The 17,549-nt window shown below is 42.8% G+C and overlaps 1 protein-coding gene across 1 annotated transcript in view; it reads left to right on the top strand.

Annotated features, from left to right (window-relative positions):
• GCLC (glutamate-cysteine ligase catalytic subunit) overlaps positions 1-16,637 on the top strand; it is a 43,578-nt gene extending 26,941 nt beyond the window's left edge. The window contains exons 4-16 of the mRNA XM_024558052.3: positions 672-785; positions 2,387-2,445; positions 2,548-2,681; positions 6,568-6,642; positions 7,111-7,227; positions 8,764-8,902; positions 9,366-9,478; positions 9,963-10,055; positions 10,332-10,436; positions 13,563-13,644; positions 13,731-13,834; positions 13,908-14,028; positions 15,018-16,637. Of these exons, the coding sequence (XP_024413820.2) occupies positions 672-785; positions 2,387-2,445; positions 2,548-2,681; positions 6,568-6,642; positions 7,111-7,227; positions 8,764-8,902; positions 9,366-9,478; positions 9,963-10,055; positions 10,332-10,436; positions 13,563-13,644; positions 13,731-13,834; positions 13,908-14,028; positions 15,018-15,229 (1,468 nt within the window). The 3' untranslated portion in view covers positions 15,230-16,637. The remainder of the gene's footprint in view (positions 1-671; positions 786-2,386; positions 2,446-2,547; positions 2,682-6,567; positions 6,643-7,110; positions 7,228-8,763; positions 8,903-9,365; positions 9,479-9,962; positions 10,056-10,331; positions 10,437-13,562; positions 13,645-13,730; positions 13,835-13,907; positions 14,029-15,017) is intronic.
• Positions 16,638-17,549: the final 912 nt, after the last annotated feature.

Below are 17,549 nucleotides of genomic sequence, written 5' to 3'. Positions count from 1 at the left end.
CACTTAACAAAAACCTTAAAATTCTTAATTCTGAAGAGCTGGTGGTATCACTGCATTTAGGATTACACCCAGCGCTTCCTTTTTCTGGGCTGGAATTAAAACTCTTCTGTAGGGCAGGCTGCAGGGTAGATGAGGACACCTGTAGAGACAGTACTTAATCCTGAGGGACACGTGAGGTGACCTGCAAAGACAAGAAGCAGCAGAGGTTGGGGGCAGTGACTGTGCAGGGGTCAAAAGATAAGTTGAGAGTTTACAGCTAGTAAAAGAGGAAGCCTCAGAAACTGTGTGTGTTTGGGGCAGGGGTGGGGGGGTGGTCCTGTAACTCCTAACAATTGACAAGACCAAGGGAAGGGACTTCCGGGCTGTGGGTGTTGCAGTTAAATGAAGAGATGGGTAGGGTGTGCTGTGGACAATGTATGAATGGAAGTTCTCTGACAAGGTCAGTAAAAGGCTGGAATCACAAAAGGAGATCTTGGTGAATAAGACAAAGTGCAAAGGGGTGGTTGTAATGGGGCCCAGTATTTACAAAACGTTTGTGTGCTTGACCCTCTGAAAAGGGGCATAATTATTATACACAAGTTATTTTACCAGGTGCACAGGTGCAGTGATGGCCAGGCGTAATTAACCCTTGAAAAAAATTCCTATCTATTTAGTTCCTAAATTTGTTGTAGATTAGGCTGCCCCGGGTTCACGCTGCCTGAGTTCAAACCCAATCCAGTCGAAGGTGGAGCTTCCAAGTCCCTCTTCTTTCCTGATGAAGCAATAAACAAGCACCCCCGCTTCAGGTGAGTATGGCTTTGTCTTCAAATACAGGTGCCCCTCACTCAGATCCCTGCCTTCTCATAGGGTCGATGGTCCTGCACAGGAGTCCTCTTTGAGCATTTGCTGATTTCTGGCTCCTTTGTAATCGACCGGAGAAGACAGCAGATAACTGCACACACACACCCCACCCCTTTGCGGGCTCTGTCCCGCCAAGGCGGCTTAATTGTTGCTCTGGTGCCAGGCTTGACTTGCCCGTGTCCGGCTCATCTTATAGTCATCAACTTAGCCACTGTCCTCTCCTTTTGTAATCAGATTCTTTTCTAGGGAGATCCTCGCTCTTTAAACACCTGCTTTAGGAAGCTTTCTCTTAATTATTTCTACCTCTTTCTCCCTCTGTAAGTTACACCAGTATATGTGATCTACTCTTCCCACTCTACCTTGATAATACGGTAAAATATGTACATGTGCATATAACAGGTACTCTCTACCTTCTGTTCTCGCCTAGCTCCACTAGTTTGTAGTTTAATTCTTGGGTTTTAAGTGACTTCAGGGCCCACACCAGTCTGATCTTGGTTTTGTGCCTTGAGGCTCACCCATCATCCTGAACCCAGGAGCCTGACCTAGAGTTAGGGATGTTAGGACTGCTCAGTATTCATTTTTAAAGAGGCCTGAACACTTGCCATATGCAAAGTCTTGTAGCGGACACAAAGATTTATAGACACAGTTCCTGACTTCAAATGTTGAGAGTGTGCCAAGGGAAAAACAGATAGATATTCAGCTGTAAAAAAAGATAGATTCTCACTGTGTTAGAAAGTGGTAGCACCAGGGTACTCCGTGGAGAAAGGAGGGTGCTTCTGACCGAGGGGGCCAAAGCAGCGTCGCGGAAGAGGTGGCACGTAAGCTGGGTCTCCGGCGGCACTGTCCAGTAGGAGCATAACGTAAGCCACAGTTGTTCAGTGTTCTAGGAGCCACATTTAAAAAGTAAATAATGGAGACTGACTTTTATAATGTTTTGTTTAACCCTATGTATCCAAACTATCATTTCAACTTGTAATCTCAATATTTCAAAAAGTATAAGAAATTTTTCTGTACTAAATTGTCAAAATCTGGTGTGTTTTATTTAACCACACAGCATATTTTGATTAGGACTAGCCACATTTCATGTGTTCAGTAGCCACATTTGCCTGGTAGCTTCTGGATTCAACATTGCAGAGCCAGGGATAAGTATTAATGCCTGAGGTTGGGGAGGCAGTAATGAGGTATTGGGGCTCCAGAAGCGCCTGGGAGAGCAAGTACTAAAGTTTGGTTCATGTGGGAGGTGTTAGAAAGGCAGGGTGAGACCTGACCAGGGCAGACTCAAAACACTTGGTCTGGCGGGTTACGAGGAGCTGGGAAAGTGGGGATTGAGCCAGCGAGAGAGTGGCGCCCTTGAGTAAGCACCCAAGGAAGCAGCATTAAGGTAAAGCCTTCATTCAGAGTATCTTGATACATATAAATTACCTGTACAGTGGCCTCAGAAGTAGTTGGAAGGTAGAGGATTTCACTCACTAGTATGTGATCAAATTCTTCTTTTACATAATGGGTCTTTGGTGACTGATATTACGACATTTGGTGTCTCTTTCAGCACCCTGACAAGAAACATCCGACACAGGAGGGGAGAAAAGGTTGTCATCAACGTACCAAGTAGGTCCCCCGGGAGGTGGCAGCGGGAGAGGTCCCTGTTGCATTGCTGTTGAATCCCTGGGTCTCACCATTTCCTTTTTTATCTTACTGTTTTAAATGCAGTATTTAAGGATACGAACACACCGTCTCCGTTTATAGAAACATTTCCTGAGGATGATGAGGCGGCCAAGGCTTCAAAGCCGGATCACATCTACATGGACGCCATGGGGTTTGGGATGGGCAATTGCTGTCTTCAGGTATTGTTCCACGTGCGCTCGAGGCGGAGCGCCCTCGCCCACTTCTGTTTGACTTCTCTTTATGCATTTGTGCTTCCTTCCTAAAATCCCATTTAATCAAGTGGAAATGGTAGCTACTATGCCTTTCTGAAAACCAGTAAAATTATTTTAGTAAATTCATTGAAAGCTATCTCTGTACAGAGAATTTACAGAATCTACCATTCACTCCAAAGATATGTAGTTTTTAATTAACTTAAATGTGAAATACTCGCAGGTCATTCACTCTGTTCTTTCTTAATGCCTGATTTTTGCTGCCATCTAGTGGCGTAGTGGTAGTGCAGCTTCGAGCTTCTAAACATTGCTCGAATCTCTTATTTCTGAAAATGAACTCTGATGGGTGTAATCCAAGGGCTCTTTGGACTTTAAGTTTTTATATTCATGCAAGGAACAGGAGTTGAAAATTTGAAAATAAAAATTTTCAAGTTGAAAAATCAAATAAAATAGAGGCCTCCCGTTATTTTCCAAGGAGATCTGATTAGTTTGGCTGATTAGAAAGGGTGTCCTTGGAGCAGTGCAGAGCCTGGCCCCAGGCAAAGCCCCCGAGCCTCGTGCCTCAGCGCTCTCCACAGCAGCCGGGAAGCCCAGCATCCCCTCATCTCAAACGGCTGCAACGTAGACACCTTCTCGCACATATCTCTGATGTGTTTATTTTTATAGCTGTGTGTAATCAAAATTGAATGCCAGAGTCAGGCTTTTCCATGCGGAATGTGCTTTGGTAACCAAGGCCAAGGATAAAATTTTTTCCTGACTTACATAGGTAGTATAAAATATGTGGCTTACAAACATAGGCCAGAAAGTTTCCTTACAAATGTTCATACTTCGTAAAAAAGAGACCTTTTGACTGTTAACTGAATATCTGCTTTCCTATCCTGATTATAAATATTTCCAAAGGGAACCATTAAGCTCTAGAACTTTCAGTGAGCGGCTTTAAAAGCATATCGGTGCCACGGGAGTACCGTTTGCCTTTTCTCAGTTTAATATTAAACCAGGGTGTGTTGCCGCGGACATCACAGTTTTTCTGTTCCAAAGGGCTGTTCTTTCCTTTGAAATCCTGTATTTAATAAAGAAATGTGTTCTAGTGGTAGGAGTTACCATTGTTATTGCTAGTTTTCCATCCAATTTAAGCTCCGACATGGGTTTAAGATTAAGGTTTTTTTCTCAGTGGCACATTTGGCACCCCAGTTTCAGAACTCAACAACGTCAGCACAGGTGATGTGACGTGTGTGGCAAACAAGACAACTTCCACAAAGCAGCTCAGAAACCCTGCTTTGAGTCTCTTAAGTGGAACTCAAGAAACTGCTTATTACAGTAAAGCAGAAATAATAGTTTTAAAGTAATTTAAGATTAATGGAAACCTTACTTTACAAAACAAAAAATCATCTTAACCACATTCAGAGTCCAGACTCTTGGGGAGCTGTTGAGAAGTCATTTCACGAGCTCCTGTCACTAAGTCCACGCCTGTTATAAGAAGCCTCCTACCCTCCAGAAAATCATGTGGCTTCAAACTGGGTTCTACATAATTTAGGTTTCTAACACCTATTTTCCATACTTCTTCTTGCCCCCCATCATCAGTTTCCTAGTGGCATTGCTTCTCCTCTGTATATACTTTAAAAGGTACCAGAAGCCAACTGTTCGTATATTCACACCTTTTTAAGGTACTAGAGCATGTTTTCCTCCCCCCACTAAAGCTGTCGCCCACAGTGATGTTGCACTCGGTTTGGTAAGGGCTGTGTCACCTCTGGAATAAAGAAGGAGCCTGGTAGTAAATAGATGTCAGTAAATAGATTTAGAATGAGCTCCTTCGCTGTTGTGACTCCACTAGGAATTCCAGGTGCTGATTTTCTAAGCCATACTTTTCTAGAGGTGACTTTTCCTGGGTTTGTCTGTGGATCATCTGATACGCACTAGGCCAGCTCAGAGAAGCCAGTCAAAAAACTGAAAAGATGCTTATTATAGTATCTTCTTAAAAACAGTAAAACACACACTAAAATACTCAAAAGTGCTGAAGGAGGACCTAAATAAACTAGAGATGCATGTTCAAAAGAATTCAGCAGTCAAAACACTTGGGGAACATTTAGGTACTTGTAATAAATTTGGCCTGTAGGGTCATAGTTTTTCAGTATCTCAGCCATTATACAAAAATACAACTGATCTTTGTCCCTGTGTTCTCCTCTTTAGCTTCCTCTGTCCTTCAAGATAATGTACTACTCATTTAATAAATATCTATTAAGTGCTAAGTAGGTGTCAGACTCTGTTCTGCACACTTGCGGTGGAGAACTCAAGGCAGACAGATCTCTGCTCTGCTGGAGCTTTTCGTGGTGGGTCACAGCAGATGAGTGTGTAAATACTCACCTCCCCCATCTCCTCACTTCCCATTTAACCCTTGCCCAGGCACAGGCTGATTTCTGAGTTCCCGCCTCTTTGCAGAAACTGTCCTTCTTCCCCTTATCAGGGACCTAATTGCCAGTCCTTTTCAATCTTTACCTGTTTGAACCACGCATACTCTTATTCGTTGATGGCTATGACGCAGCTCTTCTCTATATTGAATTAATTGGTAATGGCTGGTTCATTATGATACAAGAACTCCTCTAAGTGATTGTCTTCTGTAGTTACCACGGGGACATGAAATGCCACTGTGATTGAGCTGGCGCACCCGTGGCTCCAACAGTAGTTCTCAGCGTTTAAAAAATGCAAAGCTGAGACCTGGCTAAAACTATGGGAACTAGCATGCTGGGATTGTCACAGTAAACATGTTCACTCAGCTGTTACTTCAAGTATAAGCACTGAAATCATTTCCTGCATCAACACTGAATTCAAAATGTTATCATTAAATAACGACAGGAAATCGGAACTATTCCCGTTGTGCAGTCACTACAGATGGGCTAATCACACAGCCGTGATTTGTTGCCCTGCTCCCTCCACTGTGCCCAGTGCTCCCACCCCACAGAGGTGGGACATTTTTTAGTTCCTTTTTGGTAATTGTTTATGGAGTATTTCTACTAATTGTTAAGTGATCTTTTTCTTTGCCTAACTCTTTAACGGACTACTTACCCACCTTGCACAGACCCTCTGCTGACCTGCCTGCCTTCAGGACCCCATCTGAGTCTACTCCCCAAGTATTTCTCCAGCTCAGGTTTTTCTTCTAGGCACCAGCCCTGGGGCCCAGCCACTTCCAGGGCCTCTTTGTCTGATTGTTCTTTGACTTGTAACCCCATATGTCATGGTGCCTCTTCCTCTGTCTCTCCTGGGAACACCCAAGCCAAGTCCCAAGTCACACCCTCACTGTCTGTACCCAGTGGTAGAGCCTGCTGCCGTAATTCTGGTGTGCTCCACGTTTTCGTAGCCGGCGGCCGTGTTTGAACTGCTCTGCCACCCTCCAGTCCTGCCCTTCTAAGCTATTCCTCATACGCCAGTGAACTTGAAACCCATCCTTTAGCATCTCCAAATCCCTTTGTACCACAAAACCTATATAACCCGTCAGCCAACTAAAGTGAATGGGAAGCTCTTGAAAGAAAGCTGCTGAATTCCTCTTTAATAGAAGAGGAAATGCCTTACTGAACTTCGTCATTTATCTAGTGTCTTGTTTTTCTTTCTTCACCTTCTAAAATCTTACTTAGCTTAGGAACATGGTCATTGATACTAGTTGTGAACATGATTAAATACCATTTTCTAGCAAAATTCATCTAAGACCACTTTTAAACAGAAATCCTGTATTAAATGTTTCATTAGTGGAATGACCACTACATACCAGGTCCCCTCCCTTCTCAAGCCGTCTGCTCAGACTTTCACTCCTTGGGGGAGGAGGTTAATCATTCTTTGTTGTTAATAACTTGCAATTCTTAAACAGGTAACCTTCCAAGCTTGCAGCATATCTGAGGCTAGATACCTATATGATCAGTTGGCCACTATCTGCCCAATTGTCGTAAGTAGAAATCACATCTTATTTTAAATACTTCTTTGTATAAAATAAAGACCGCATGTGCAAAATTTGCTGAATGTGCTACTCAAGTCCTGTTAAGACTTTATTCAGAAATGAACTAACACAGATGATAGATGAAGAGCCAACGGACTAAGAGTCTAAACCGTAGGCATTTACTGTTACTAGTAAGACATTTATGTGTGGAAGTGTCAAGTTCAAGTGTAGCCATCTTCCCTCTCCCATCCTTCATGTCCTCACATTATAGAGGATGATTTAAATGGATCCGATCCAGGGGTTTGGGTCCCTTCTCGTGTGTTTATTTCATTGTGAGAAACAGCCACAGATAATGTAGTAGAGCTCTGTACAGGCTGCATAACCGATTCTTCTTCGTCAGGGATAACTGCATGGAGCTTTTCTCAGCATGGAAGTGACACTTTGAACCTGCAGGTGCTGACTTCTGTTTGTTTTTAGATGGCTTTGAGTGCTGCGTCTCCTTTTTACCGAGGCTATGTGTCAGACATTGATTGTCGCTGGGGCGTGATTTCTGCATCTGTAGATGATAGAACTCGGGAGGAGAGAGGCCTGGAGGTGGGAATGATTTTCCTTAATAGCCTTTGTATATCAAATGGTAAAATGAAGTTATTGTAACTACTTGCGATTTTGAAGTTTCCCTTAACTTTTTGTCTTGAATAGGTTAGTCACATATGGGGTGAAATTCATGGGTTATAAACCTCTTTTTGTTTGTAGTCTTGTCTTTATAGTGTTTGTTTCGGGGTGAATATGTGGGAAATGTGATTTGGTTTGAGTGGGAAATTAATTTTCATCATTTGTTTCAAATTAATAAGTGCAGTTTTGTTTTTGTTTTTGTTTCTTTTTTTAACATCTTGGAAGTCATTGCTGATGGCTGTTTTTACCAAAAGGCTTTATGGCGCTACAGGAGTGCTTTGTTTTTGATGCTTTCTGCTGTGGAAAGTGTACTGTGTCATCAAATTTTTTTTTTTTTTATCCTACAAAGGGTTAGGTTTTGCCTGATAATGGTTGGTTAGTGCTCTTGTTTGCATGTTGAACTGTGACCTTGCATTTCTCCAGCCAAGAGTGCCCATCAGAACCACCTCTGGAGATCTTTAAAAAACACACCCCCAGGCCCATCTTAGACCTAATAAGTATCTCCAGGACTAGAGCTTTTCACAGGTGTTTTTAAAGGAGCCCTCACAAATAATTCTGATTTTCTCAACCAGGGCCGGGCACCTGCTGCTCCGGTCTTCATGTAATTGTTCATAAGTTGTTGAACATGCTTTCTAAAAATAAAGGAACTTTTTAAAAATTTATCTTGGCCCTGGCTGGTGTGGCTCAGTGGGATTATCAGCCTGCAAACCAAAAGGTCAACAGTTTGATTCCCAGTCAGGGCACTTGCCTGGGTTTGCGGGCAAGGTCCCCAGTAGAGGGCGCATGAGAGGAACCACATTGATGCTTCTCTCCCTCTTTCTCCTTTCCTTCCCCCCTCTCTGAAAATAAATAAAATCTTTTAAAAAATTATTTTGTATTTATTGTTTTAAAGATGTATTTATTTTTAGAGAGAGGGGAAGGGAGGGAGAATGAGAGAGAAAGATCGATGTATGAGAGATACATCGATTGGTTGCCTCTTGTAAATGCCAGGGACTGGACCGGGAATTGAACTGGCAACTTCTTGCTTTGTGAAATGATGCCCAACCAACTGAGCCACACCAGTCAGGGCAAAATTAAAGAACTTTAAAGGAAAAATCATTTTGATAGCTGTGTTTTACATTATAAACTGTTTTCAGGAGGGTTTTGCTTCAATTTGGCACTTATTTTCCAAGTTTAATAAGAATGAAGGTGATCTGCTTTAAAAAAGAAAAAAATTAAAGTATATTTAAATTATATCACAGAAAATGGCTACTTACTTTGTCTCCAGGCTTTTTAAATATAATTCTCCCTAGTAAAACTTTTCAGTGTTAACTTTTCTTTAAGGGTCTTGTTAAGTTTGGACACTTTTATATAATTATTATATATAAAAACATAAGGCATTTTAATATAATTAATTGGGGCATTAGTTTGTTTCCAGATGATTTTATGTGACATTCACTCAGATGTTCTTAATTTTAGCCACTGAAGAACAATAACTATCGGATTAGTAAATCCCGATATGATTCAATAGACAGTTATTTATCTGAGTGTGGCGAGAAATACAATGACATCGACTTGACAATAGATAAAGAAATCTACAAACAGCTGTTGCAGGAAGGTGAGCATCCATGCCTTTTTTTTCTAGATTTTTATTGTACGCCTTCAGTTCTTCAAAGCTTTTTAAAACATTTTTTGCTGACTCCTGGTCTGGTTTCTGTTTTTAGTGTGAAGTCTCTAGCTTTTCTTAGGAGGCTGCTTGTTCCTAAAGTTTCAAGTTCCAAATGCTTGTGAGATCTTCTTGACTTTTAGCAAAAGGAACTTACTTTGGAGGTCTGTATCTAGGTCCACCTCAGTGCCCCCACAGGCATTGTGTAAGTAGTGAGTAAAAGTCTGGCACTTCCCCAGGCCCGTAGGATAAATAAAGTCATCCACAATACGAGAACACTGAATAAACCAGCCATTGCCTAAGCTTCTAGACGCCTTCTCTTAAAACGTCCCGAGCTGTCCTGTCTTCTTCCGGAACTTAGAGAGCAGTGGAGTCCGGAGCTCTGAGGTGAGCCCAGTGTGACTTCTCTCTGCAGGCATCGATCATCTCCTGGCCCAGCATGTCGCTCATCTCTTCATTAGAGACCCACTGACTCTGTTTGAAGAGAAAATACACCTGGATGATGCCAATGAGTCAGACCATTTTGAGGTATTTCCTGTTTTAAATGCAGTTTTATTTCATTAACCAGGATGGAGGCAGTTTTCTATACCTTAGTGACAGTAGAAATCTCATATGCCTTACATTACCCAGTGTAGTAAAGAACTAAGAAAAATTTTAAACCGGTTTAAAATGCTTTTATTATGATTCTTACAGGCTATATCTCTGAGTCTAAATTTCTTGTTCAGTATTTTCTCTTGTTTGCATAATGGTGAAAAATTCAAACACGCTGCGTAAAAATAACCTGGTTGTTCACCTCAGTGCTACTGACGTACCACCCAACTTCCGTTAAAAACTTGCTGTGTGTTTTCCTAGCAGGCCACGCTCTGAGAAAATCTTAAATTGTACCTTTTTATAACTGTAAAGTGGAGAGTATTAGGTATGGACAGTGAACAATCTTCCCTCATTAAATATCAAATCATCTTAATTTTTTTGGACCTATGGAAAGGTGGTTTTATTCTCTTTTTTATTATAGAATATTCAGTCCACAAATTGGCAGACGATGAGATTTAAGCCTCCTCCTCCAAACTCAGATATTGGATGGAGAGTAGAATTCCGACCCATGGAGGTAAGACACGCGACAGCAGAACTGACTCACGTGCACCTGTCTTCTGACTGCCCATCACCCTTCCGCTGCTCTTATCAGAGGCCCTAAAGTTAATCGGAAGGCCACACAAATCAAGTGTGTGCGTGCTGTCAGCAAGTCCAAAAGCGGAGGAGGATGGATTTCTGCGGATTGTGGGCAGATGGGGGTTCGGGAGTGACGGGATGCAAGGAGGGCTTTGTTGGGGACTAGCATGTTTGTGTGGTTGGTCTGTGACCTTCTGGGCTCCCGCTTGTCTAGGTTCAGTTAACAGACTTCGAGAACTCTGCGTATGTGGTGTTCGTGGTGCTGCTTACGAGAGTGATCCTTTCGTACAAATTGGATTTTCTCATTCCACTGTCAAAGGTAAGATACAGTGATGGTTCTAGATATGTGTAGATTATTCTTTTGTTTATATGTATATTTATTTTAAATCTGACCTCATGTAGAATTGTTCACTCTTTAGAATAAAATGTTTCTTCCTCCATCCTATCTTTTTTTTTTTTTCCTTGAAACCTAATTTTATGCTATAGATTTTGGTACTACAATACATTGGTGGAGACTCCTGAAAAAAAAAAGTGCTAATAGTAGTTCTTACTCAGCCTATTTGAAAGATGATGGCTGGCGTGAGTCTCACAAACTGATTGCATTCTCCCCCGAATCTCATTTTGAAAAGAATGGTCAACATAAAAGAAATGTGAGTACAATAGTCAAAGATACAAGACAGTTATTTTCCCTGTAATATAGTCCATTAAGATTGAGACAGAAATATTTAAAGAAGAATCCAAATCTAGGACTTTCTGAATCTCAAAGGAAGAAATTCAGCTGTCTGGATAGGAGAGAAAATTAGGGTAGCTGTCAAGAAGGGGGAAAAATCAGTTGATATCACTGCTCATCTAAAACAAATGCTAAAAGAGATTGAGAAAAGTCTTCAGAATCCTGAGGGATTAAGAATTGCAACCATCAGATTTTCTTCCAAGACTAATTATTCTCTAAATCTCAGGTTATTCTAACACAACTTAATAGACTATTAGGGCTAAAAGTATGCCAGAAGTCTTCTCTGGTGAAGGGGTAGCAAAGGAGAGGGATAGTAGATACTCTTAAATGCTTGGCATTTAGAAAGAATTTTAAAACTACTTGTTTAAAAGTATAAGAAAAACTATAAATAGTACAGAAGTAGGATTTACTACTTCTAACCTGCTAGCTAAAAGGGGCGGGCAAGGAACCAAGAACCCTCCCAGTCCATAGAGGTTGTGTGGGGTCAGGGACGTGGTAAGACAGCGTAGCCCTGAGAACACAAAATGCCCGAAAAAAGAAAGAAGACAACAAATCTGAACGCTCTATTAAAAAGCTAAAAGACATGATATAAAATAGCCACATAACGGCATGTGTTGTTTGCATGCGATAGACAGAAAATAAGGATACATGTGAAAATAGAGAGAATACACGGTGACTTTTAAAAAGATAGCCAGAATGACAAACCAGTAACAGAAAATAAAATGTGAGATCAAAAGTATTAAATGAGATAGAGACAGCGATTTTCTGTGCTTTTCCACGATTATGTTAGACTTGTGATTCTTTTTACACTGTAAAGTGTACACACTTCTGAGAAGCAGAAGAAGTGTCTAAAAGCACTGCAGTATGGTAAGTAAGACACAGCTTTGGCGTGAGCAGTAAACTCATAAACCACTGTACTCCTTACTAGCTTCTTACCTGGGCAGCTTCCTTACCCTGTCAGTGCCTCGGTTTGCAAGCGCAGGGTCGGGTAGGTGGGGCTGTAAGCCAGGCGGGAGTCAGGGAGGTCCCCACTCGGCAGAGTAGTACCTTGAGTGTTGCTCAGCAGCTGACAGGTCCCATACAGAAGGGGAAAGGCTGCAGGGAAATGGGATGGCGTAGTTAATAAGCTACACAACCTCCATCGCAGGTCTCATACCATGGTGCATCGTTTATTCAGATGCCCTGAGGAAGGTTTACAAAAATTAATCAAGGAAAATCTTTACTTCTGCAAAGTAGATACCATGCAGGATGCGTTCCCACCCAAATTCAACAAGATGTTGAGAAATTTAACGGTTGGAAATTCTAAATGTTTTTCCTAATAGGTTTCACATTAAGTAAAAACTAGAATTACGGATTGTGTAGGAAAAGTGAATGGCAGGGAGGTGCCGGCAAAGCTAATCTGAGAGGAAGATTATACTATTCTATGCTTTAAAGAAAGATGGAAGAGTAAACAAACCTAAGCAGTCAAAGTGAGGAGCTAAGGAGCAATGGGAAAATATACTTTGAAAAAGGAATTCGCAAAAGCAGAAATTAAAATAAAAACAGTGACCTTAAGAACTTTTGTTAGAACTAAAATAAAAATTTTAGAAATGAAAACATTCATAACCATGGTGGAATTTTAGACTATTTGAATATGCACCTCGAACTACCTAGATTATTCAGGTCATGTGTGTCTTAAAAAAAAAAGAAAGAAAGAAAAAAGACAACAATAGCCCTGGCCCTGTGGCTCAGTAGGTTGGAGCATCGTCCTTTGGTGCTTTGGTTGGAGCACCAAAGGTTGTGGGTTTGATTCCCAGTGAGGGTATATACCCAGGTTGCAGGTTCAAACCCCAGTCAGGGTGCCTATGGGAAGCAACTGATCATGTTTCTCTCTCTCTCTCTCCCTACACTCTCCTCTCTCTCTAAGATCAACAGGCAAATCCTCGCGTGAGGATTTAAACACACACACACACACACACACACACCAATAGGAGTTAATGAGTATGGTAAAGAAGCTAAGTAAGCAAAGACTTTGTACTGCCCATGCTAGTTTGCTGTGACCTTCTACCTTGTGTCTTTTATATATTGTGCTTCCGTAAGATTTCATTACAGGAAATAAGGGACTCTAAGAAGTTCTAAAAGCTCTACTTTGTGGGTCTTAATAAGTCATTGGAGAAATAGAGAATTCACAAATGAACAGTTTTTGGCCTCATGAATTAGTTGACGTGGCAAGTGCCACCAGGTGGGCAAGCAGCATTAGTGACTCTGTGCCCCCACGGGGCTAACCTTGTTCCAGACCCGACAGCAGAGTGAGACAGCAAAACTGCAGGGGAAGGGAGGGCGAGCATGGAACTGAAGCCAGGAGGACCGGCTTCTCCTACTTTCCTTACCGGTTGTATAAAGGGAACCAGCCACCGGCCCTCAAGACAGGTTCTTGTAAGCTTCCTCACAAAGGTATTTTGAAATGCAGGCAGCCTAGTGATTGCAAGTTTTTCATTTCCTTTTTTAAGGTAAGCTTCTCTTAGAACTTCCCATTGTTATTGAAAAGCACATACCACTTGTGGTTGAGTGACACAGGCCCCACGTAGAAGTAAAAAGTCTGTTCTGCCCCCAGAGAGCGCTGGCAGGACAGTGAATTCTGAAGGGGGGCGAGTCCTGCTAGCGGAAGTGAGGAAGGCGCTACCTCTGCTGGGTCAGGGAGGTCCTGACTTAGCCGGGACTGGTCTTCTCCCTCAGGTTGATGAAAACATGAAGGTAGCGCAGAGACGAGATGCGGTTCGGCAGGGAATGTTCTATTTCAGGAAAGATATTTGCAAAGGTACGTTCTCTGGGATTCCTCGGGTCACTTTAGGCTACACCAAGCCCCTAAAACTCCCCTCTCCGCCACCCCCCCGGCCCTCGCAGGCGGCAACGCTGTGGTGGATGGCTGTGGCAGGGCCCAGAACAGCCCGGAGCTGGCCACAGAGGAGTACACCCTGATGAGCATCGACACCATCATCAACGGGAAGGTAGGCGTCCTGTGAGCGCCCTTGGCCCTGACACCCAGGGCAAGGGGCTGACGGCACGTCCCGCTTCTTGTAGGAAGGCGTGTTTCCTGGGCTGATCCCGATTCTGAACTCCTACCTTGAAAACATGGAAGTGGACGTGGACACCAGATGCAGTATTCTGAACTACCTAAAGCTGATTAAGAAGAGAGCATCTGGTATGGTATCCTTTGCTTTCTCTTCTTTCTTAAAAAATAAAATTATCTCCCGACGTAGGCAGAACCTCACAGTCTTACAACACTGGTTCTTAAAGTGGCCTTTCAGAAGACGCGCCCGTCAGTGCGCACCTTTTCACATCGTGACACCTCCGCAACGGATATACTTTATCGTCCTTCACAGACACGGCTTACTCAGCAGTGCTTTCTCTTTTCAGTACTGGTTCATGAAACAGTGGTCCGTCTTTCAGTGGTGGCATTGGAGACGATGCCACACAGTACGCAGAGGGCCTGTTTGTCATTGAAGTCCGGCTGTGTGCGCTCTGCACATTATGGGCTCAGTGACTGCAGGGGAAACGAGCAACACAGTGAGGGTGTCAGCCTGCGCACACACGGGGAGCACCCCAGCGACTCCCCTTGTTAGCTGTGAGGGGCTCCCAGTGACCGGGCTTAGGGGAGCGGTCAGCTGTGAGTAAGAGCGACAGTGTTGGTGGTTATGGCATCTGATTTCACCTGAGCCTCCTCTAAACCTTCTGCAGTCACAAAGGACCTACCCCCCAAATGGCATGCCTGCCAGTTTCTCTCTTCATCCACTCTACCTACTGGTTATTCGCTCCTCATCTTTGACCAGAGGTCACTCTGGGAAACCCAACCTCCAGTCCTGAGATAGTCTCGTGGCACCAACCAGCATATGTGGTCCTAGCCCTCTGGCCAGATGGGAGGACCCGAGTTGTCGCACACGTTGGCTCCTGTTTCTCACCAGTGGGCGGGGTCGGTCGCTGGGCAGCATCTAACAGGTAGCAGCGGGGTGGATGTGTTCTGGTGCCTGCCTGGCCCCTGAAATTCTTCCCCAGCCCCTGCCTTCTGGCTACACCAAAAGGTCAAACCGATTTTTCTTCAGGATTGTGTTTTTCCTGGCCACTAAATAAATGTCAACTTATTTTTAAAATGCTCTACTATTAACTTAAAGCATCTTAAATTTTTTTTTTCAGGAGAACTAATGACAGTTGCCAGATGGATGAGGGAGTTTATCGCAAACCATCCTGACTACAAGCAAGACAGTGTCATAACTGATAAAATGAACTACAGCCTTATCTTAAAGTGCAACCAAATTGCAAATGAATTATGTGAGTGCCCAGAGTTACTTGGACCAGCATTTCGGAAAGTGAGATACAGCGGAAGTAAAACTGACTCTTCCAACTAGACGTTTTGCAGAAGGGAAAACGCGTGGCTGTTTCTTTGAAGAGCTGACGCAGTCCTCTGGGCCAGCGTGTGGTGTGAAAACCGAGGCACAGGCCTGTGCTGTTTCTGGGCCCGTCGGCCGCAAGTGGGTTTAGAGGCTTCCGTCAGTAGGTAAATCTAGAGTTTATACAGTGAACATGTACATAGCAAAGTATTTTTATGATTAACAGTGTATTTTATTAACATATCTAAGGTCATTGTGAACTGGCTTGTACATTTTTGAATTCTTACTCTGGAGCAACAACTGTCTAAGCAGTTTCGTGAATGTGATGTACTAGTAACTGTACTCTACCTGCATTCCAGAGTTCACAATGTTTACTGTAAATTTTTTTTAAAAGACTTTACCTGGGACCTGATTCACTGAAATTTATTATTTCACTTTAAAAACAGTTCGTCTTGTTCATTTTCTTCCCGCCTTTGTATGCAAAATCACTCTGAATCCATTGAAGGACTTCAGGGGTAACCCTGGATTTCCGGCACCTTATCCGTTTCTGCTGAAATTGCAATAGCTAACCACTTCCCCACCCTGCTCCAAGCGCTCCCCACCATTGAACTGACGCCTGTTAGGAAAGATACTATACTTCCGTCTTTATTTGATACATTTGATTCAGGCATTAAGTGTGCAGAGAACTCTGTAGGAAGGCAGGAGCCTGTTACCCTGAGTTCACATGTAGTGATTACTGGGGTGATTCTGTTGCTCTTAAGGGGTGGGGGGATTCCTCCTGTGCATAATCCCCCGAGTATTGTCAGAACCGGCACCAGGTCTTCTGCTGTGGCCCGTGTTTATTCTGGTTGCTACTGTGTATTTCAATTTGCAAATCAAGGGCAGTTGCTGAAGTGTCTGTTTTGTTACTTTCTTTAGTTTCCAGTAAGCATATTGACAATCTAGACATCACCTGGCGGATATTCTACATGCTGCTTCTTACTTTGTCTATGAAACTCATAAATGAATCATGATGTGCACTAAGTTTGTGAATCAGGGCCCTAAATGTTTAATTGTAAATAATTTTAAGTTTCACATAATTGTTGTTAGAGCGTTTCGTTGAAGTTTTTTTTTTCCCCAATTAGTTAAAAGTCTTATCTGCTTCAGAAATAACTATGTATAATAGATTATGCAAACCTTAGCAGGCATCAATATTTAAACCATAATGCAAACTTCAAAGATTGTGTTAAAGCTGTTTCCACTAAACCTATTTATGTATAAATACTAGGGTCTGTGCTGTATTTCTTACTTGCATTTTGGAGGATTAAAGAATGCCTGTTTTTCTTTTCAATTTGCTTGTAAATCAGGTTGTAAAGAGGAAGATGAACTGAAGTGCTTGTGGTATGAGGAAATAAAAGAATGGAATTAGCAGTCTGAAAACTTTCAAGTGTGTGTGGTGGGATTTTTTAATTAGCTCAGATGTTCTGTGAAATTATCTTTTTCATTGCGATCCTCACATGTTTTTAGAAAGAATAGTGACAAAAACAGATGCCTCATCTCCTCTACTAGCTGTCAGCCCCTGCAGGGAGGGAGGGACTTGATGCTCTGCGGAAATGACCGCTGGGACACTGGAAGTGATATTTTTTTTTTCCGCTCCAAACTGCTGCTTAGCAGAGCCAGTGGTCACCTGGGGAACGCTGAGCGACCTGGGTGCTCTTGCACACTCCCATCCAAGCTGGAGGCACTCAGTTGAGAATCAGCAAGTCCCACAAGAGAGCTGTTTTCAACCCCTGGCTTTGCATCCACATCCTTTTCTCACACCTGTGTTCTGTACTAATGTTCCTCCTGGGGCCAGTCTACCTTTCTCAGAGCTGGAACTTTACCTGAATGATCCTGGGGCCCTGCTTGTCAGGCTAATCTGCGTGCAAATTTTTCGGGAGTCTTAATTCAAGTTCACATTCTGGCTTGGTGGGCCTGGTGTGGCACCCACATCTCTGCATTTCTAATAAGCTCCCAGGTAATGCTGCTGCTGGTGTGTGGTCCATACCCAGCAACAGGGATTTGATCACTTCTGTGCCCAAGTTTTAGACACATCAGCTGTACATCTCAGATGATACTTGCTTTTCTTTTAATGGGGTGTATCTAGGTTTTTCTGCTAGAAACCAGGGAATAAATGGCACTCTGTCTCCAAGACTAGAAAGTGAATTCCGCCTTTCATGAGCTTTATCACCTGAACACAGCTGAGGCCTCAGTTTTAGGAACAGAGCTGGAAACACTAAGATAAGTTAAAGGGCTCCCTCCTTGGTGGCCCAGCCGGGACTCTTAGACCCTCAGAATAAACTGAACCCACTGCACTTCT

The sequence above is a fragment of the Desmodus rotundus genome, chromosome 11 (assembly GCF_022682495.2).
Source record: "Desmodus rotundus isolate HL8 chromosome 11, HLdesRot8A.1, whole genome shotgun sequence".
Classification (NCBI taxonomy): Eukaryota; Metazoa; Chordata; class Mammalia; order Chiroptera; family Phyllostomidae; genus Desmodus; species Desmodus rotundus.
Note: the sequence above shows the minus strand (reverse complement) of the source record. Positions and strands in the feature narration are given on the sequence as shown.